General features: G+C 43.1%; 1 protein-coding gene across 1 annotated transcript in view; it reads right to left on the bottom strand.

Moving 5' to 3' along the window:
- Positions 1-744: 744 nt before the first annotated feature.
- The window catches only part of LOC112214424 (TBC1 domain family member 22B), a 201,203-nt gene continuing 178,632 nt past the window's right edge, over positions 745-23,315 (bottom strand). Inside the window, exon 14 of the mRNA XM_024373144.2 lies at positions 745-4,728. Within this exon, the coding sequence (XP_024228912.1) occupies positions 4,600-4,728 (129 nt within the window). The 3' untranslated portion in view covers positions 745-4,599. The remainder of the gene's footprint in view (positions 4,729-23,315) is intronic.

Below are 23,315 nucleotides of genomic sequence, written 5' to 3'. Positions count from 1 at the left end.
GTGGGGAGCAGCAGCCACACGCATATAATTCAGAAGTTATTAATACAACAGTCTAGGCAAACAATGCAGAAGCTATTACAGCCCTTATTTATGCAGTTGCTAGGCATGCCTGGGTTGAAGTGCCCTCAGCCGAGGTGAAAGTCATTTAAATAACAACGTAAATACTTGTAATTTTCATGTTTTCATTGTGTGGTATGGAGACTTGAAACCACTGGGTAATTCTGGTGTTGAATATATACAGTTCTAATCTTATTTGATATTATAAATTGTTGGTTTGAGCCCTGAATGCTAATTGGCTGACAGCGGTGTTATATCAGACCGTAAACCACGGGTTTGACAAAACATTTATTTTTACTGCTCTAATTACGTTGGTAACCAGTTTATAATAGCAATAATGCACCTCAGGGGTTTGTAGTATATGGCCAATATACCATGGCAAAGCACGTTGCGTCGTGCCCAAGAACATCCATAAGCCGTAGGATATTAGCCATATTCCACATACTTAAGTCTTATTGCTTAAGTATACCACGGGTATGACAAAACATGTATTTTTACTGCTCTAATTACGTTGGTAACCAGTTTATAATAGCAATAAGGCCCAAGAGGGTGTAGTGTATGGCCAATACATCACAGCTAGGGCTGTTCTTATGCAAGACGCAACGCGGAGTCGTATATATTGAAGCATGATATTCAGATTTGATATTATAGTACAACATGTTTACATCCATGAATATATACAAACAGTTTGGTCATATATAGCATTTATTTACACTTTTCTATTTACAGATCTTTGTTTCAAAATTCATTTGCTCTGTACACATACATTTAAAAAAATAATAATCACAATCCCTCTCCACTGTATGAGATTCACACTTTCAGATGTCTTAGTCAGAAGGGAAAGAGGATCAGACTTAGTTTGGTCAGAAACATTTTAACATCTCTGAAAAGAAACAGAACAAAAGAAAGAGTGAAATTCAACCCTTAAAAAAAAGCTTTAGTAGGGAGACCAAACATGTTAGGTCATGCCCCATGAGATGCTGACCGCAATGTCCAGTATGTGTGCCCGAGGGCTCCAGCCAGCAGACGGACACCTGGTTACCACAGTAACCATGGTAACCAAGGGCTTGTGACTTTTACAGAAGGTGTGTCTGTCTAAGGTTTGTTGGGAGCATCAAACCAAGTTGAAACACATAAGGATACCAGAGAAGGCAGCTGCTAGACTTACCGATGTGATTCTGTGTACTCACTGGGTGCGTCCCAAATGGCACCCTATTCCCTATATAGTGCACTACTTTCGACCAGAGCCCATAAAGTAGTGCACTATATAGGAAATAGGGGGCCATTTTGGATGCAGTCACTGTCATGGCTTAGCAAACACATAGAGTGAATGCATCAACTGAATAAACGTCCTCGTTTCATTTGCAGAGCTTAAATTAAGGTAAAATAAATATCTATGATGATCTGCTCTCTCTACATTAGGCACAACTTAACAGGCTCATGTAAACATTATGTAAAAAAGGGAGGAGAGAGACTGATTTTTAAAGCGGATTGCAAATAATATATTTCGTACAAAAAAAAGAAGAAAATGTACTTTTATCAAGTGCAGTTTTTTAAATTTCTAATCAATGTGAGATAGGAAATTGGGCCTGGAACTGACATGGAGCGCAAAAACGTTACCGACATGATCAAAAGAAGCTGAGGAAGTTCAAATACTGAGAGTATTAAGCTGCCCCATCTATACATACACTCCCAACCCCACATATCAACAACACACATCATCGAGGGGCTCATGCAACAATTATTGATATTCAGTGTTACCTGACAGGATGTTTTTTGATGATACAAGTTGTACATATTATTTCAACATCTAATTTACATCATATATCAATCCTCTACACAAGGGGTATACAACTCTTACCCCACGTGGTGCAGAGCCTGCTGGCTTTCTGTTCTACCTGATCATTTATTGCACCCACCTGTTGTCCCAAGTCTAAATCAGTCCCTGATTAGAGGGAAACAATGAAAAACAGGAGTGGAACTGAGTTGAGCTTGAGCAGTCAAATGAAGGCAAACGGAGAGAGTTAATGTATTACACCCTAACGCCCTCAGTCAGTAAGTGTTTATGAATAGACTGAATAACCAACAAAGCTACTGGACTGGGTACAATGACCCATGTCAGCAATTTAGTTGACCTTTTCCAAAAATCTAACTATAGGCCCTAGTTCTGGGCTATGAGCAATTACAAATTGTCGTAGTCTAGGAGTTTTGCCTGACCACGTAGCCTGACCAGAAAAAAAAAAAACTTGTGGTCCTATTTCTGTGTTTTGGGGAGTCATTTTTAACCCCTTACACTCGTTGAAATCGGACTATATGGATAGGGCTAAATTGAAATGTTTCTTACAGAAGAAATATGAAAAGCATATGCATGACCATGGTAGCAATTGAAAGGGAACAGTTAGGAGTTTATGGGAAAATGATTACACTTGATTTTATGTGCGTTCTACATTTACTGTACTTTCACTGCATTTGTTGGTAACAAAATATATTCAGTAACATGATAAGAACATTCCTGGAAAATGTGGGGTAGGTGCAACATAAGACAAAACGATTACAAGGGTTTGAGAGCGAGGACTAACTGGTGTCTCCTTGTGGCCACATACCTCTCCAGTGTCCACAGCTCCTAGGTCATTTCAAAGCACTATGTCTTCAACTATAAGGTGCCTTTATGAGCTCTCCTAGCTGTGCCGTTGAGGAACTAGCGCAAATACACTTGTAGTTGTTTTGAACACAACCCTGCATTCGCATCATCACACAATTACTGTTGTTGTTTACGCAGTCCAAAAATGGTCCATTATAAATCGCAATCTGGGTCAGGTGGGCCTCATTTGAAAGCTGGTTCTACTGCCAAAATGACTAGCTAAGTTATAAAATGTGATATTACTTGCTTTCACAATGCAATTCAGGGAAACAGATGATAATCTTGGTGCGCAAAGAAAGGAGTCTTGAGTGCATTCAAGTGCGTCTGCCGTGGCAAATTCTCATTCTGTTCAGAACAACGCAGTGTATGACACCATGCCATCTTGTAACTGTATATCAAACATAGTGATCATAAACGTTGACACTATATATGACATGAGTTTTATGAGTTTTATGGGTGTTTGTCTTGCTTGCATGACAAAACGGTATTTATTATAATCCTCTATGCCTCACCTTTCAAAAAAATGTACAGCAATTTTCAGTTTTACCCGGTAAATTGACTGAAAACACATTCTCATTCACAACAAGGTCACGCGAGGTGCTCAAGTTCAGAACGGCTGTCAGTCAAAAACCCATACAGCGATGTGAAGCGCAGAGCAAGAGCTCTGACATGTATAGCACGTTACTGTACAGCCACTGCGTTCCAATTTAGTTGTTTACTAGTGCCCAAATCTGCCATTATCAACCCGTATATGGTTACGAGTGTAAAGGGCTACGTCCTGGAGTTGTTTTTTTTTTCAGACCATGTGACCTAACTGGGAAATCTCCTGGCCTAAAAGGTGACTGCTCCCCACTGCATGGTGCTGTGCCAACGTGTCTAACTGATAGACTGATCGAGTTAGGTAGTGAGTCCTAGGTTCAGAGACGATCGTAAGTCAGGCAGAGTCACGCGACACTCGTCACTCCCTCAGCCAACCGACAAATATCTGACATAATACAATAGAGTTCAGAGAGTGTTGTTAGACCTTATATTATTAGACCAGCCCTGCGGACCATGTCAGAGTCAGAATGAAACCATCCATAATAATACATACTTTCTGATCTCCCTATTAGCTAATTATTGCCTTTTATGTGAATGTGTTTCTGTTTTTAACTAAAAAAAAAACACTTGTCTCTGGGGGATTGACCGCTTGTCTTAAACTGAAAGCATGGAGCGTGGAGATGAGAGAAGAGCTCGATGCCAGCTAGAGATGACTAGAATGATGACGTGTGTGTCCTCAGTTCCCTTAGGAATTAAACATGACAGATATCAGCCTAGTACAGAAGGTCTCGCTCTCTATCCCCCCCCACACACTGGGTTAGTTCAGGACTACAATTAATTCACTAGGTCTCGGGACATGTTGAGGCTGCTGTGGCCAGTCAGGGACAAACAGTACAGTACAGGACAGTCTAGAACAGTCATCCATGGGTCTGCAGCAAGATCTCCATTATCATACTGACTGGAGGTCTTTCTTTTTTGGTTGGGGTCTACTTCGATGGGACAGGCATTGATGTTGTTGCAGTGTTGCACAAATGTAATTTCATTGTTAAGAACAAAGAGGAGTTAAGAAGAACAGTCGGTTGGAAAGGTACACACATACCAAGAAGCACTGGTTGGATGCTTCCCAAATGGCACCCTATTCCCTACATAATGCACTACTTGGGGCTCTGGTCAAAAGTAATGCACTTTGTAGAGAATAGGGTGCCATTTGGGACCTAAATGTGGTTTTTGTTTTAATCTACTATTAGCAATGGTCGTGGACTGCCGAGGGACAAGAAAGTCGAGGAGGGGGTCCATCCATCCTCCAGGGGGCCTCTGTCAGGGGTTCAGTAGCTAACTGTCAGGGGCCACATGGGCCAGACTCATCTCTTGTAGTGGTTGGGGGCGTCAGCGAAGGCAAACTTCAGCCTGTAGGCCTCGGCCAGGAGCACGCTGACCTCCTCGTTGCCCCAGTGCATGGTGGGTAGGTTCTGCAGCAGGATCATCAGACCCTGTGGGGCAGAGAGAGAGAGAGAGAGAGAGAGAGAGAGAGAGAGAGAGAGAGAGAGAGGAGTGCAGTAAGACATAGAATAAGTGATATGGCCACAGAGAGCGAGAGAGAGAGAGAGCGAGACAGAAAGACAGCGAGGACCAAGTGAGAGAGAAGGGCACACCACTCTGTGAACATTACAGTGTGTGAATGTGAAGGTGTCGCCAGGGGCAACAGTAGCGAAACAATCAGCTCAGAGGAGCAAGAGGAACACACTTACACTTTTAATCAGCGAGTAATTCTATTTTAACAATCTGCTGTGTGTCATTTCATTCTGAACAGAACCAATATGTTTTTCATTCAGTTCCACTGTTCTGACCAGCATAATACAATTCTAAACCGGTTTGAACCAGAATAAAAAAGTACTGGTTCATATAGTTCCTTTCTTAACTTGTGAAATCAACAGTTTTTACATTTAGCTCATTAAATTACTCAAAAATGTGTGCAGATAGAGCAGGTTTCTATGAACCAGGCAAGCTAGCTGTTTGCATGCTCGATAGACAAGTGTAGGGAGTGAGATGTGACTGAAATGCAACGGGGTTGGGGGAGCGCAAGAGATAGGGCTGGACATGGAGGCTTGGCTTAAAGCGCTGGGCATCATGATAAGACATGCATTACAATGTGTTTAGTATTTTAGTAGGCCTATCATTACTTCACTGAATCAAATAAGTATATCCTAACAAGGACGAACGTCGGAAAGTTGGCTCAACGCTGAGGCTAGCTCAACTCCTTGGACCAGAGCTAGCTAACAACCTTGTGTGCGCAGCGGCACCAGAATTCAAATCACATCTTACCTTATTGTTGTAAATAAATCCAATGTGAAACGGGATAATTATAGTATCTTTAAATAGCCTAGAAAACTAGATGGCAGGCAGACACCGGAAAGAGAAGCTTCTGAGTGACAGAGTGAGTTTTTTTGCATAGGCGCCTTGATGACGTTTTTTTGTGGGACTGAAAAAAAAATGCTTGAAATTTAAAATAATGTTAGTAACCGGTTCCCATGATTTGGATATGAAGCGCAAAAATGCTAATATAAGTACCACCGACTTGCATTGGATTTGTGCCATTAACGCTAAAAAGTTAGCATTTGAAACAATGGCCAGGTAAACAAAACCAAAGCATGGGTTGCTGTCATACCTGCTCCATAGACTGATTACAGTTAGAAAACAACATGTATTTGTAATTTAGGTGAACTATCCCTTTAACAATGGAGGGGTATTCTTAAAAAAATGATCACCCAATAGCAGAACAGTGTCATCTATTGGTCAGAACTTGGTATTATCAGGATATTTTCCTTGCCCAACAAAACGATACCAATAACCGATATTACATTTCTTTGCAGACTTTTAAGCATTCTAGTACAGTTAAATAGTTAACACACAAACATGGACGCAGCGGCCTAAGGCACTGCATCTCAGTGCAAGATACGTCACTACAGTCCCTGGTAGGAAATTATTTTATTTAATGCAATTAATGCATTACAATGCGTTTAGGATTTTAGTAGACCTATCAGGACCCTTCTGCAAATAACAAATGTGTTTCTGTTCCAGGGTTTTATTTCTGTATCAGAAAGGGGTCAGATGGTAGGCGTGGTAGGGGCGATCCCGCAGGTGAAGAAGCTGGGCTGGCGTGATTACACGTGGTCTGCGATTGTGAGGCAGGTTGAACGTACTGCCAAATTCTCTAAAACAACATTGGAGGCAGCTTACGGTAAAGAAATTAACATTTAATTATCTGGCAACAGCTCTGGTGGACATTTCTGCAGTCAGCATGCCAATTGCACATTCCCTCAAAACTTGAGACATCTGTGGCTTTGTGTTGTGTGACAAAACCGCACATTTTAGAGTTGCCTTTTATTGTCTCCAGCACAAGGTGCACCTGTGTAATGATCATGCTGTTTAATCAGCTTCTTGGTATGCCACACCAGGTGGATGGATTATCTTGGAGAAATGCTCACTAACACGGATGTAAACAAATTTATGCACAGAATTTGAGAGAAATAAGCTTTTTGTCCATATGGAACATTTCTGGGATCTTTTATTTCAGCTCATGAAACATGGGACCAACACTTAAAACCTGTTTGGGATAGGAAGCAGCATTTTCACTTTTGGATGAATAGCGTGCCCAGAGTGAACTGCCTCCTACTCTGTCCCAGATGCTAATATATGCATTTATTATTAGTATTAGTATTGGATAGAAAACACTGAAGTTTCTAAAACTGTTTTAATGATGTCTGGGAGTATAACATAACTCATATGGCAGGCGAAAACCGGAGAAAAATCCAACCAGGAAGTGGGAAATCTGAGGTTTGTAGTTTTTCAAAGCTTGGCCTATCGAAAACACAGTGTCTATGGGGTCAAATTGCACTTCCTAAGGCTTCCAATAGATGTCAACCATCTTTAGAAACTTGTTTGAGGCTTCTACTGTAAAGGAGGGGCTCATAAGGGCTCTTTGAGTCAGTGGTCTGGCAGAGTGCCACAAACTCGTGACTCGTTCACGTGAGAGGTAGCTCTTGTTCCATTGCTTTTCTACAGACAAAGGAATTCTCCGGTTGGAACATTATTGAAGATTTATGTTAAAAACATCATAAAGATTGATTCTATACATCGTTTGACATGTTTCTACGGATTGTAACGGAACTTTTGGACTTTTTCTGGACCTAGTGCTCACGCCTCATGAAGGTGGATTACTGGGCTGAACGCACTAACAACAAGGAGGAATTTGGACATAAATTATGAACTTTATCGAACAAATCAAACATTTATTGTGGAACTCGGATTCCTGGGAGTGCATTCTGATGACGATCATCAAAGGTAAGTGAATATTTATAATGCTATTTCTGACTAATGTTGACTGGCAGATATTTCTTTGGCTGATTTGGTCTCTGAGCGCCGTACTCAGATTATTGCATGGTGAAAAGTTTTTTAAAAATCTGACACAGCGGGTGCATTAAGGAGAAGTCTATCTTTAATTATGTGAATAACACTTGTATCTTTTATCAATGTTTATTATGAGTATTTCTGGAAACTGATGTGGCTCTCTGCAAAATCACCGGATGTTTTGGAAGCAAAACATTACTGAGCGTAACGCGCCAATGTAAACTCAGATTTCTGGAAATAAATATTTTTATTTATTTTTAAGTCACCTTTATTTAACCAGGTAGGCTAGTTGAGAACAAGTTCTAATTTGCAACTGCGACCTGGCCAAGATAAAGCATATGTAACAGTATAACTTTAAACCGTCCCTCGCCCATACCCGGGCGCGAACCAGGGACCCTCTGCACACATCAACAACAGTCACCCATGAAGCATCATTACCCATCGCTCCACAAAAGCCGCGGCCCTTGCAGAACAAGGGGAACCATTACTTCAAGGTCTCAGAGCAAGTGACGTCACCGATTGAAACGCTATTTAGCGCGCACCACCGCTAACTAGCTAGCCGTTTCACATCCGTTACACATAGCAGTGTGAACAGACAACAACACAGAGTTACACATGGAGTAAACAATAAACAAGTCAATAACATAGTAGGGGAAAAAAGAATCGATATACATTGTGTGCAAAAGGCATGAGGAGGTAGGCAATAAATAGGCCATAGGAGTGAATAATTACAATTTAGCAGATTAACACGAGTGATAAATGATCAGATGAACATGTGCAGGTAGAGACACTGGTGTAGTAAGTTTTACTAGGGTAAGTTTTGCGGCGTGAGTGAAGGAGGTCTTTGTAGCGAAATAGAAAGCAGACTCTAGATTTGATTTTGGATTGGATATGTTTGATATGAGTGTAGAAGGAGAGTTTGCAGTCTAGCCAGACACCTAGGTACTTATAGATGTCCACATATTCTAGGTCAGAACCATCCAGGGTGGTGATGCTGGGCGTGCGGGTGCAGGCAGTGAATGGTTGAAAAGCATGCATTTGGTTATACTAGCGTTTAAGAGCAGTTGGAGGCCACGGAAGGAGTGTTGTATGGCATTGAAGCTCGTTTGGAGGTTAGATAGCACAGTGTCCAAGGAAGGGCCAGAAGTATACAGAATTGGTGTCGTCTGCGTAGAGGTGGATCAGGGAATCGCCTGCAGCAAGAGCAACATCATTGATATATACAGAGAAAAGAGTCGGCCCGAGAATTGAACCCTGTGGTACCCCCATAGAGACTGCCAGAGGACTGGACATCATGCCCTCCGATTTGACACACTGAACTATGTCTGCAAAGTAGTTGGTGAACCAGGCAAGGCAGTCATTAGAAAAACCGAGGCTACTGATTCTGCCGATAAGAATATATGCACTTTATCGAACAAAACATACATGTATTGTGTAACATGTAGTCCTATGAGTGTCATCTGATGAAGATCATCAAAGGTTAGTGATTCATTTGATCTATATTTCTGCTTTTTGTGACTCCTATCTTTGGTGGAAAAATGGCTGTGTGTGTTTTTGTGACTTGGCTATGACCTAACATAATCATATGTTGTGCTTTTGCTGTAAAGCCTTTTAGAAATCGGACACGATGGGTAGATTAACAAGAAGTTTATCTTTAATTTGGTGTATTGCACTTGTTAATGTGTGAAAGTTACATATTTCAAAAACATATTTTTGAATTTCGCACGCTGCCGTTTCAGTGGAATGCTAGCAGAGCCCCTAGCCATAAGAAGTTTTTAACATGTTGCGTTCATATTTTTGTTCAGTGGGGCAAAAAAGTATTTAGTCAGCCACCAATTGTGTAAGTTCTCCCACTTAAAAAGATGAGAGAGGCCTGTAATTTTCATCATAGGTACACTTCAACTATGACAGACAAAATGAGAAAAAAAATCCAGAAAATCACATTGTAGGATTTTTTAATGAATTTATTTGCAAATTATGGTGGAAAATAAACTTTTGTTATTGACCAAATACTTATCTCAATACTTTGTTATTTACCCTCTGTTGCTGGTATTTTGGCCCATTCCTCCATGCAGATCTCCTCTATAGCAGTGATGTTTTGGGGCTGTTGCTGGGCAACACGGACTTTCAACTCCCTCCAAAGATTTTCTATGGGGTTGAGATCTGGAGACTGGCTAGGCCACTCCAGGACCTTGAAATGCTTCTTACGAAGCCACTCCTTCGTTGCCCGGGCGGTGTGTTTATGATTATTTTCATTTGTCCTCCAAACACGACGAGTTATTACCAAAAAGTTATATTTTGGTTTCATGACATTCTCCCAATCTTCTTCTGGATCATCCAAATGCTCTCTAGCAAACTTCAGACGGGCCTGGACATGTACTGGCTTAAGCAGGGGGACACGTCTGGCACTGCAGGATTTGAGTCCCTGGCGGCGTAGTGTGTTACTGATGGTAGGCTTTGTTACTTTGGTCCCAGCTCTCTGCAGGTCATTCACTAGGTCCCCCCGTCTGGTTCTGGGATTTTTGCCATCGTTCTTGTAATCATTTTGACCCCACAGGATGAGATCTTGCGTGGAGCCCCAGATCGAGGGAGATTATCAGTGGTCTTGTATGTCTTCCATTTCCTAATAATTGCTCCCACAGTTGATTTCTTCAAACCAAGCTGCTTACCTATTGCAGATTCAGTCTTCCCAGCCTGGTGCAGGTCTACAATTTTGTTTCTGGTGTCCTTTGACAGCTCTTTGGTCTTGGCCATAGCGGAGTTTGGAGTGTGACTGTTTGAGGTTGTGGACAGGTGTATTTTATACTGATAACAAGTTCAAACAGGTGTCATTAATACAGGTAACGAGTGGAGGACAGAGGAGCCTCTTAAAGAAGAAGTTACAGGTCTGGCAGTAGCTCAGTGACTTTCAACATGGCGCCTTTCCAACGAGTCAGGACGTCAAATTTCTGCTAAAGCTGCCCCGGTCCACTGTAAGTGCTGTTATTGTGAAGTGGAAACATCTAGGAGCACCAAAGGCTCAGCCATGAAGTGCTCACAGAATGGGACCGCCAAGTGCTGAAGCGCACATTGTGTAAAAATCGTCTGTCCTCAGTTGCAACACTTCCAAACTGCCTCTGGCAGCAACATCAGCACAAGAACTGTTAGTCAGCAGTTTAATAAAATGGTTTCCATGGCCGAGTAGCCGCACACAAGCCTAAGACCACCATCTGCAATGCCAAGCATTGGCTAGAGTGGTGTAAAGATCTCCTGCATTGGACTCTGTAAAGTTTGGTCTGGGACTGGTTTTCATGGTTCGGGCTAGGCCACTTTGTTCCAGTGAAGTGAAATCTTAACGCTACAGCATATAATGACATTCTAGACAATTCTGTGCTTCCAACTTTGGGGAAGGCCCTTTCCTGTTTCAGCATGACAATGCCCCCATGCACAAAGCAAGGTCCATACAGAAATGGTGTGTCGAGATTGGAGTGGAAGAACTTGACTGGCCTGCACAAAGCCCTGACCTTTATATTTCACCTTTATTTAACCAGGTAGGCAAGTTGAGAACAAGTTCTCATTTACAATTGCGACCTGGCCAAGATAAAGCAAAGCAGTTCGACAGATACAACGACACAGAGTTACACATGAGTTACACAGAGTTACACAGAGTTACACAGCTGAGATAAGGTGGGACTTTACCTAGCAGGGTCTTGTAGATGACATGGAGCCAGTGGGTTTGGCGACGAGTATGAAGCGAGGGCCAGCCAACGAGAGCGTACAGGTCGCAATGGTGGGTAGTATATTGGGCTTTGGTGACAAAACGGATTGCACTGTGATAGACTGCATCCAATTTGTTGAGTAGGGTATTGGAGGCTATTTTGTAAATGACATCGCCAAAGTCGAGGATTGGTAGGATGGTCAGTTTTACAAGGGTATGTTTGGCAGCATGAGTGAAGGATGCTTTGTTGCGAAATAGGAAGCCAATTCTAGATTTAAATTTGGATTTGAGATGTTTGATATGGGTCTGGAAGGAGAGTTTACAGTCTTTGTAAGTATTTGTAGTTGTCCACGTATTCTAAGTCAGAGCCGTCCAGAGTAGTGATGTTGGACAGGCGGGTAGGTGCAGGTAGCGATCGGTTGAAGAGCATGCATTTAGTTTTACTTGTATTTAAGAGCAATTGGAGGCCACGGAAGGAGAGTTGTATGGCATTGAAGCTTGCCTGGAGGGTTGTTAACACAGTGTCCAAAGAAGGGCCAGAAGTATACAGAATGAGTGTCGTCTGCGTAGAGGTGGATCAGGGACTCACCAGCAGCAAGAGCGACCTTATTGATGTATACAGAGAAGAGAGTCGGTCCAAGAATTGAACCCTGTGGCACCCCCATAGAGACTGCCAGAGGTCCGGACAGCAGACCCTCCGATTTGACACACTGAACTCTCAGAGAAGTAGTTGGTGAACCAGGCGAGGCAATCATTTGAGAAACCAAGGCTGTCGAGTCTGCCGATGAGGATGTGGTGATTGACGAAAGCCTTGGCCAGATCAATGAATACGGCTGCACAGTAATGTTTCTTATCGATGGCGGTTAAGATATCGTTTAGGACCTTGAGCGTGGCTGAGGTGCACCCATGACCAGCTCTGAAACCAGATTGCATAGCAGAGAAGGTATGGTGAGATTCGAAATGGTCGGTAATCTGTTTGTTGACTTGGCTTTCGAAGACCTTAGAAAGGCATGGTAGGATAGATATAGGTCTGTAGCAGTTTGGGTCAAGAGTGTCCCCCCCTTTGAAGAGGGGGATGACCGCAGCTGCTTTCCAATCTTTGGGAATCTCAGATGACACGAAAGAGAGGTTGAACAGGCTAGTATTAGGGGTGGCAACAATTTCGGCAGATAATTTTAGAAAGAAAGGGTCCAGATTGTCTAGCCCGGCTGAATTGTAGGGGTCCAGATTTTGCAGCTCTTTCAGAACATCAGCTGAACGGATTTGGGAGAAGGAGAAATGGGGAAGGCTTGGGCGATTTGCTGTTGGGGGTGCAGTGCTGTTGACCGGGGTAGGAGAAGCCAGGTGGAAAGCATGGCCAGCAGCAGAAAAATGCTTATTGAAATTCTCCATTATGGTGGATTTATCAGTGGTGACAGTGTTTCTTATCTTCAGTGCAGTGGGCAGCTGGGAGGAGGTGTTCTTATTCTCCATGGACTTTACAGTGTCCCTGAACTTTTTTGAGTTAGTGTTGCAGGAAGCAAATTTCTGCTTGAAAAAGCTAGCCTTGGCTTTTCTAACTGCCTGTGTATAATGGTTTCTAGCTTCCCTGAACAGCTGCATATCACGGGGGCTGTTCGATGCTAATGCAGAACGCCATAGGATGTTTTTGTGTTGGTTAAGGGCAGTCAGGTCTGGGGAGAACCAAGGGCTATATCTGTTCCTGGTTCTAAATTTCTTGAATGGGGCATGTTTATTTAAGATGGTTAGGCAGGCCTTTTTTTAAATATCCAGGCATCCTCTACTGACGGGATGAGATCAATATCCCTCCAGGATACCCCGGCCAGGTCGATTAGAAAGGCCTGCTCGCTGAAGTGTTTCAGGGAGCGTTTTACAGTGATGAGTGGAGGTCGTTTGACCGCTGACCCATTACGGATGCAGGCAATGAGGCAGTGATCGCTGAGATCTTGGTTGAAGACAGCAGAGGTATATTTAGAGGGCAAGTTGGTTAGGATGATATCTATGAGGGTTTAAGGCTTTGGGGAGGTACCTGGTAGGTTTATTGATAATTTGTGTGAGATTGAGGGCATCAAGTTTAGATTGTAGGATGGCTGGGGTGTTAAGCATGTTCCAGTTTAGGTCGCCTAGCAGCACGAGCTCTGAAGATAGATGGGGGCAATCAGTTCACATATGGTGTCCAGAGCACAGCTGGGGGCAGAGGGTGGTCTATAGCAGGCGGCAACGGTGAGAGACTTGTTTTTAGAGAGGTGGATTTTTAAAAGTAGAAGTTCAAATTGTTTGGGTACAGACCTGGATAGTAGGACAGAACTCTGCAGGCTATCTTTGCAGTAGATTACAACACCGCCCCCTTTGGCAGTTCTATCTTGTCTGAAAATGTTGTAGTTTGGAATTAAAATTTCAGAATTTTTGGTGGTCTTCCTAAGCCAGGATTCAGACACAGCTAGAACATCCAGGTTGGCAGAGTGTGCTAAAGCAGTGAATAGAACAAACTTAGGGAGGAGGCTTCTAATGTTAACATGCATGAAACCAAGGCTATTACGGTTACAGAAGTCGTCAAAAGAGAGCGCCTGGGGAATAGGAGTGGAGCTAGGCACTGCAGGGCCTGGATTCACCTCTACATCGCCAGAGGAACATAGGAGGAGTAGAATAAGGGTGCGGCTAAAAGCAATAAGAATTGGTCGTCTAGAACAGAGAGTAAAAGGAGGTTTCTGGGGGCGATAAAATAGCATCAAGGTATAATGTACAGACAAAGGTATGGTAGGATGTGAATACAGTGGAGGTAAACCTAGGTATTGAGTGATGAAGAGAGAGATATTGTCTCTAGAAACATCATTGAAACCAGGAGATGTCATTGCATGTGTGGGTGGTGGAACTAATAGGTTGGATAAGGTATAGTGAGCAGGACTAGAGGCTCTACAGTGAAATAAGCCAATACACACTAACCAGAACAGCAATGGACAAGGCCTATTGACATTAAGGAGAGGCATGCTTAGTCGAGTGATCAAAAGGGGCCGGTGAGTGTAGAGGTTGGTTGGGGGTCACGGCGATTTAGACAGCTAGCCAGGCCATCGGTAGCAAGCTAGCATAGGATGGAGGTCTGTTATTAGCCACCTCTTGCGTTCCGTCAGTAGATTAGTGGGGTTCCGTGTGGTAGAGGGGATTAATCCAAATCACACAACAACAACAAAAATAAAAACAATAGATATAGTTATAGAGGCCCAAGAAGAAAACATAATAATAATAAAAATAAATAAATAAATTGTCCGATTGTCTATTCAGATAGCAGCCGATAAGACAGCTAACGGTTAGCAGGCCGCAGATGGGTGTTCAGGTAACGTCGCGACGGAGGAGCCAGCCGGATAACTCCTTCGGGTAGATAACGTCGGCAGTCCAGTTGTGAAGGCCCGGTGGGGCTCCGGATAGGTGACTGCAGCCCAGGAGTGATTGATGGAACTCAGGAGTGATTGACGGAGCTGGCTAGCTCCGGAATAATTGATGTTTGCTCCGGAATCGACGAAAGCCGATAGTCACACGGATAGCAGCTAGCTAGCTGTGAGATCCAGGTATGAAGGTATGAATGTCCAGAGAGCGGTTGAAATCCAGGGACATGGAGAGAAAAATTGGTCCGGTATGTTCCGTTCCGAGCCCCGCTGCGCCGTACAAAACTGGCGATAGATTTTCGAGCTAAAGGATAGCTGATGACCACAAACCGTGGTTAGCTGAATACTAACGATTTGCCAGTAAAGAAGCTAACTAGCTTCTGAACTAGCTTCTAATTAGCTTCTGGATTAGCTTCTGGGCTAGCTTCTGGCTAGCTCCTGGCTAGCTCCTGGCTAGCTTCTGGCTAGCTTCTGGCTAGTTTCTTGGAGTTTCTGGCTAGCTTCTTGGAGGATTACAGATTTGAGGTAAATAATACTTTTTTATAAATATAAATTGGTGAGGCGGGTTGCAGGAGAGTGTTTTGAAGATGAGTTGATGGAAAATAAAAAAAATGTATGTGAAAAAAGTTGTAAATATATATATATATGGGACACGACAAGACGAGGAAAAAAGACGTCTGAACTGCTATGCCATCTTGGTACATCAAGACCTCAACCCCATCGAACACCTTAGGGATGAATTGGAATGCCGACAGCGAGCCAGGCCTAATGCCCAACCTCACTGAGTATATGGACCAGAGAATATTATATAGGACAACTCATTGGTATTCAGTGTCCTACCTAATGTGTAGAATAAGCCAGTAGTCAAAACCACCTCCCTGGTGACTGGCTGGTGAGAGTCCTTCATTAATGACTTAAACATTCTAATGACCAGCTGTTGGCTATCATTTATATTCCGCTAATGAGCTTAATAGACCTTAATTACACACATCTCACAAGCTGCTGCAGAAATCACTTTACTAACACAGGAGGGGCACTTCAGAATGAAGGGGGTACAATGTCTGTGTGTCTAAATCTTTTAAGTCACATTCAAAACAGCATCAAAAGAGGCCCCCCAGAAGACTCAAAAACATCTGACCAATTAACAGCCTCTCTAAAGAAGCAAGGCCAGTGGCAGAAATGCATAACGTTTAGAAAATGACGGGTCCGTTTGTTAAAGCATCCTCTTCAGGAAGTACAAGGCCTTTCAAGCCGACCACTTACGCAAAGTGCAGTTCTATGGAATCAAGCACCTGCACAAAAGGTAAACCAAAGACCCATTGATTCAATTGTACCACGACGAAAATGCTCTCCTCACACTGAATAGGACATTCCTGGATGGTGCTCAGATTGTATTAAGTTAAATGAAAAGCCTGGTATGTCTCAAAAGGACTCTGCTGTCTTTTCTCCCCACATAGCTAACGAGAGATCAAATTGCATAGATGGATAGAGGGTGGACTGTGTGTGTGCTTAGTGTGTGTGTGTGTGTGTGTGTGTGTGACACAGTGCTCCTGGGGATCATAATGGACTAACACATTACGCAAAATTTTATCTTTGGTTTAACCGAGATTAAGGCGCAAGCAGACACACAGTCACAGACGCAAAGCCAAGTCACAGACCCAGAGTAAACGTCACAGGCCCAGTAGAGGTAAAAGTTCACAACCCCGTCTCTCCAAGTTGTCCTTGTGTCCTGGTCTCTCTTCCCCAAATCACCTCCTAAGATAGCTCCTCAGCCAAATCTATCTCCGCTGCTCTCACTGCTTTCTGATGGGCTCTTATGTAAGGCAATAATGACATTTATTTATTTAGCCTCTCTGAAATCACTGAAATGAGGAGGCGGCTATGGTTATTGAGTCCTGTCCGTATCGCAGGTGGCACATAGCGAAGCAGGAGCCAGAAAGAAGCAGTTTAATTATTTAGCTGCGCTTTTGGCTCACCGTGGTGGGTCCGGGCCGAGCCAGACACGCAGCCACGCACACTGATAAACTGCAGGGCCAAAGACAGGTCTGGCAGCAAGGCAGACCGCCGCACCACAGGCCGCTGGCGTGGGGAGTGATAACTGCTTTTAGGACATTTGTGAGTACGGATGAAAAAACAACAATCGACTGAGCCCCTCGTCAGCATCAGAGCCGTGTGGCACCCTGGTGTGGTGTTTATTGATCACCGATGGAGAATGCAGGGGCAATCACTATCAAACTGCAAAGAAGTCTCAACACTTATACTGTATATCACTGATGGAGAATGCAGGGGCAGGCACTATCATACTGCAAAGAAGTCTCAACACTTATACTGTACAGTTGATGTCGGACGTTTACATACACTTAGGTTGGAGTCATTAAAACTCGTTTTTCAACCACTACACACATTTCTTGTTAACAAACTATAGTTTTGGCAAGTCGGTTAGGACATCTACTTTGTGCATGACACAAGTAATTTTTCCAACAACTGTACAGCCAATTCCAGTGGATCAGAGGTTTACATACACTAAGTTGACTGTGCCTTTAAACAGCTTGGAAAATTCCAGAAAATTATGTCATGGCTTTAGAAGCTTCTGATAGGCTAATTGACATCATCTGAGTCAATTGGAGGTGTACCGGTGAATGTATTTCAAGGCCTACCTTCAAACTCAGTGCCTCTTCGCTTGACATTATGGGTAAATCAAAAGAAATCAGCCAAGATATCAGAAAAAGAAATTGTAGACCTCCACAAGTCTGGTTCATCCTTGGGAGGAATTTCCAAACGCCTGAAGGTACCACGTTCATCTGCATAAACAATAGTACGCAAGTATAAACACCATGGGACCATCGCTCAGGAAGGATACGCGTTCTGTCTCCTAGAGATTAACGACTTTGTGAAGATGCTGGAGGATACAGCATCTTCAGATACAAACGTATCTATATCACCTCCTATTGGGGCAGTAAGCAGACCCTGGGTCTCGACCCCGCCCTGTGCAATTGGGTCCTGGACTTTCTGAAAGGCCGCCCCCAGGTGGTGAGGGTAGAAAACAACATCTCCACCCCGCTGATCCTCAACACTGAGGCCCCACAAGGGTGCATTCTCAGCCCTCTCCTGTACTCCCTGTTCACCCATGACTGCGTGGCTATGCACGCCTCCAACTCAATCATCAAGTTTGCAGATGAAACTACAGTGGTAGGCTTGATTACCAACAACGACGAGACGGCCTACAGGGAGGAGGTGAGGGCCCTCGGAGTGTGGTGTCAGGAAAATAACCTCACACTCAACGTCAACAAAACAAAGGAGATGATCATGGACTTTAGGAAACAGCAGAGGGAGCACCCCCTTTATCCACATCAATGGGACAGTAGTGGAGAAGGCGGAAAGTTAAAGTTGCTCGGCGTACATATCACGGACAAACTGAATTGGTCCACCCACACAGACAGTGTGGTGAAGAAGGCGCAACAGCACCTCTTCAACCTCAGGAGGCTGAAGAAATTCTGCTGGTCACCAAAAGCACTCACAAACTTCTACAGATGCACAATCGAGAGCATCCTGTCAGGCTGTATCACCGCCATGTACGGCAACTGCTCCGCCTACAACCGTAAGGCTCTCCAGAGGGTAGTGAGGTCTGCACAACGCATCACTGGGGGCAAACTACCTGCCCTCCAGGACATCTACAGCACCCAATGTCACAGGAAAGCCAAAAAGATCATCAAGGACAACAATCACCCAAGCCACTGCCTGTTCACCCCGCTATCATCCAGAAGGCAAGGTCAGTAGAGGTGAATCAAAGCTGGGACCGAGAGACTGAAAAACAAGGCCCTCAGACTGTTAAACAGCCATCACTAACATTGAGTGGCTGCTGTCAACATATTGACTCAAATCTCTAGCCACTTTAATAATTGAAAATTGGATGTAATAAATGTATTACTAGTGACTTTAAACTATGCCACTTTATATAATGTTTACATACCCTACATTACTCATCTCATATGTATATTCTGTACTCTATACCATCTACTGCATCTTGCCTATGCTGTTAGGCTATCGCTCATCCATATATTTATATGTGCATATTCTTATTCATTACATTACACTTGTGTGTATAAAGGAAGTTGTTGTGAAATTGTTAGATTTCTTGTTAGATACTACTGCATGGTCGGAACTAGAAACACAAGCATTTCACTACACTCTCATTAACATCTGCTAACCATGTGTATGTGACCAACACAATTTGATTTGATTTATATCCACAGTAAAACGAGTCCTATATCAACATAACCTGAAAGGACGATCAGCAAGGAAGAAGCCACTGCTCAAAAACCACCATTAAAAAGCCAGACTACTGTTTGCAACTGCACATGGGGACAAAGATCATACTTTCTGGAGAAATTTCCTCTGGTCTGATGAAACAAAAATAGAACTGTTTGGCCATAATGACCATCGTTATGTTTGGAGGAGAAAGGGGGAGGCTTGCAAGCCGAAGAACACCATCCCAACCGCGAAGCACGGGGGTGGCAGCATCATGTTGTTGGGGTGCTTTGCTGCAGGAGGGACTGGTGCACTTCACAAAATAGATGGCATCATGAGGCATGAAAAATATGCGGATATATTGGACAATGACCCCAAGCATACTTCCAAAGTTGTGACAAAATGGCTTAAGAACAACAAAGTCAAGGTATTGGAGTGGCCATCACAGAACCCTGACCTCAATTCCATAGAACATTTGTGGGCAGAACTGAAAAAGCGTGTGCGAGCAAGGAGGCCTACAAACCTGACTCATTTACACCAGCTCTGTCAGGAGAAATGGGCCAAAATTCACCCAACTTATTGTGGGAAGCTTGTGGAAGGCTACCCGAAACGTTTGACCCAAGTTAAACAATTTAAAGGCAATGCTGACAAATACTAATTGAGTGTATGTAAACTTCTGACCCACTGGGATTGTGATGAAATAAATAAAAGCTGAAATAAATAATTCTCTCTACTATTGTTCTGACATTTCACATTCTTAAAATAATGTGGTGATCCTAACTGACGTAAAACAGGGAATTTTTACTATGATTAAATGTCAAGAATTGTGAAATACTGAGTTTAAATGTATTTGGCAAAGGTGTACGTAAACCTTCGTCTTCAACAGTATATCATTTTAAGTGTATACTCTCTCCGGGTGGTATAGAAGAGCCAGTGCTACGATACTTCAATCTCTGTATCATATTGTCGAGCACCGTGCGATATGGTTGTGATGGCAGCAACATATGAGGCAGTCACACTCCCAACCTGTTCTATCACAACTACCAGGCGAGACCTATCTTAATCATGCAGAAGTTTACACCTCCTCATCTCAGTGTAGAGGTCTTAATAAACTCACAGCCATAACTCACAACAGCCAGGCATCCGATACCTGACAAGCATCTGATGAGCTCCACACATCAATCTCTACTCCCAAAATACATTTTGGGAATTTGTTTATATAAAAAAAACCTTCATTCAATCAAGGGCAATTTTTTATTTTTTATAATAAATTAAATTTAACCCCCCCATTTCTATCTCTAAAAGTCCAGCAAGTGCCAATCGAGTTATAGCCAAATGTGTACAAATTCTCTCAAAAAAAAAGGAGCATCATTTCCATTTCTTTTGGGAGTAGAGATTGATGTGTGGAGCGTGTCGGATGCTTGTCGTTTAGCTGCTGGCTGCTGTGAGTTATGGCTGTGAGTCTATTAAGACCTCTACACTGAAAGATGAGAAGGTGTAAACTTCTGCCTGATTAATACAATGCCCCCACCATTCATCAAAAAACATGTAATTTTGTCCAAACTTTGGCTGTGAGTGGAAACTCATTTAAACTGCGTGTAGCTTGTTGAATCACCGTGCGCATGCATGCACGCCGGCACACACTCATTCACTCAGAGGGAGGGAGGGAGGGAGAGATGGGGAGAAAAGGAGTTAGAGAGGAAGGGAGAGAGCGAGAGAGCTAGAGGCAGAGCCTCCCCCGTAAATTGGCTTTAAAACACTCTGTTAATGGAGTCTCTCGCATCGGCAGTATGATTCCACTCAACACAGGCATTTACTGAAAGGAATGGAAAAAAACAAGATAATACTGTGGATGTAATTGTATAAACTCTCTCCCTGCATCGTTCTCTCTCTCCCTCCCCCTGCGTGTCTCTCTCTCCCTTTCTTTCTCTCCCTGCTTCTCTCTCGTTCTCTCTCTCTCCTGCTAACGTGTGTGGCCCATTGTGTATATTATCCATAAAACCCAGGATCTCCTGATAAATAGAGCTGTTGGTAAAGTTGCGCGCAATCAATCACCCGTCTGTGGTGGTTAGTGTGTGTGTCCGTGTGTTGGTGCCTGTGTGTCCGTGCGTTGGTGCCTGTGTGTCCGTGCGTTGGTGCCTGTGAGTCCGTGCGTTGGTGCCTGTGTGTCCTGTGTGTCCGCGCATTGGTGCCTGTGTGTCCGTGAGCGTTGGTGCCTGTGTGTCCGTGAGCGTTGGTGCCTGTGTGTCCGTGAGCCCTGTGTGTCCGTGCGTTGGTGCCTGTGTGTGGCGTGGCGTTGTCCGTGCCTGCCTGTGTGTCCGTGAGCGTTGGTGCCTGTGTGTCCGTGAGCGTTGGTGCCTGTGTGTCCGTGAGCGTTGGTGCCTGTGTGTCCGTGAGCGTTGGTGCCTGTGTGTCCATGTGTTAGTGCATGTGTTATATACCTTCATTTAACTAGGCAAGTCAGTTAAGAACACATTCTTATTTTCAATGACGGCCTAGGAACGGTGGGTTAACTGCCTTGTTCAGGGGCAGAACGACAGATTTTCACCTTGTCCGCTCGGGGGATTCAATCTTGCAACCTTACAGTTAACTAGTCCAACGCCTGCAGAAGCAGGTGCGTAAACATTCATTCAAACAGCACTTTTGGGCGTTTTGCCAGCAGCTCTTCATTGTGCGTCAAGCATTGCAATGTTTATGACTTCAAGCCTATCAACTCCCGAGATGAGACTGGTGTAACCGAAGTGAAATGGCTAGCTAGTTAGCGCGCGCTAATAGCGTTTCAAACGTCACTCGTTCTGTACCTTCTAGTAGTTGTTCTCCTTGCTCTGCTTCAATGGTGGCTTTTGTCATTGTGTTTCTGGTTCGAGCGAGGAGAGGGACGGAAGCTATACTGTTACACTGGCAATACTAAAGTGCCTATAAGAACATCCAATAGTCAATGGTTAATGAAATACAAATGGTATAGAGGGAAATAGTCCTATAATTCCTATAATAACTACAATCTAAAACTTTTTACCTGGGAATATTGAAGACTCATGTTAAAAGGAACCACCAGCTTTCATATGTTCTCATGTTCTGAGCAAGGAACTGAAACGCTAGCTTTCTTACATGGCACATATTGCACTTTTACTTTCTTCTCCAACACTTTGTTTTTGCATTATTTAAACCAAATTGAACATGTTTCGTTATTTATTTGAGGCTAAATTGATTTTATTGATGTATTATATTAAGTTAAAATAAGTGTTCATTCAGTATTGTTGTAATTGTCATTATGACAATTTTGTTTATTGTCAGATTAATCGGTATCGGCTTTTTTGGTCCTCCAATAATCGGTACCGGCGTTGAAAAATCATAATCGGTCGACCTCTAGTCAATACATGTGAGAATCCCCTTTGGCAGTGATTACAGTTGTGTCTTTCTGGGTAAGTCTCTTTGCACCCCGGGATTGTACAATACTTGCATATTATTATTATGTTTTAATTCTTCAAGCTTTGTCAAGTTGGTTGTGGATCATTGCTAGACAGCTATTTTCAAGTCTTGCCATAGATTGTCAGGCCCATTTTAAATCAAAACTGTAACTAGGCCACTCTGGACCATTCAATGTTGTCTTGGAAAACAACTCCAGTGTAGATTTGGCCTTGTGCTTTAGGATATTGTCTTGCTAAATGGTACATTTTTCTCCCAGTGTCTGTTGGAAAGCAGAACCAGGTTTTCCTCTAGGATTTTGCCTGTGCTTAGCTCTATTACATTTTTCTTAAATCAGCAACAACAAAAAATCCATAGTCGTTGCTGATGACAAGCATACACATAACATGAAGAAGCCACCACCATGCTTGAAAATATGAAGTGGTACTCAGCGATGTGTTTGTCTGGATTTGCACCAAACATAACACTTTGTATTCAGGACAAATCATAAATCCTGAACTTATTTAGGCTTGCCATAACAAAGGGGTTGAATACTTATTAACTCAAGACAAAGAGCTTTACATTTTTTATGAATTTGTAAAAATTCCTAAAAACACAATTCCACATTGACATTATGGGGTATTTTGTGTAGACCAGTGACACAAAATCTCTATTTAATCCTTTTTAAATTCATGCTGTAACACAACAAAATGTGTAAAAAGTCAAGGGATGTGAATACTTTCTGAAGTCACTGTGTACACTCAAAAGTATAGGCCTACAGACATTGAAGTAGCACCGATATTGCTATAGTATAGAGTTATACACTCAGTACACATAAAGTCTAACTATTTCTCTCTCTCTCTGCTAAGAGTGTCTGTGTTTGTGTGGGTGTGCCCACGTCTGTTTCCCACAGTGACATTGTGATCTTTGATTTACACCA

Source organism: Oncorhynchus tshawytscha, linkage group LG15, assembly GCF_018296145.1.
Source record: "Oncorhynchus tshawytscha isolate Ot180627B linkage group LG15, Otsh_v2.0, whole genome shotgun sequence".
NCBI classification, from domain to species: domain Eukaryota; kingdom Metazoa; phylum Chordata; class Actinopteri; order Salmoniformes; family Salmonidae; genus Oncorhynchus; species Oncorhynchus tshawytscha.
This window is presented reverse-complemented; position numbering and strand designations above follow the sequence as displayed.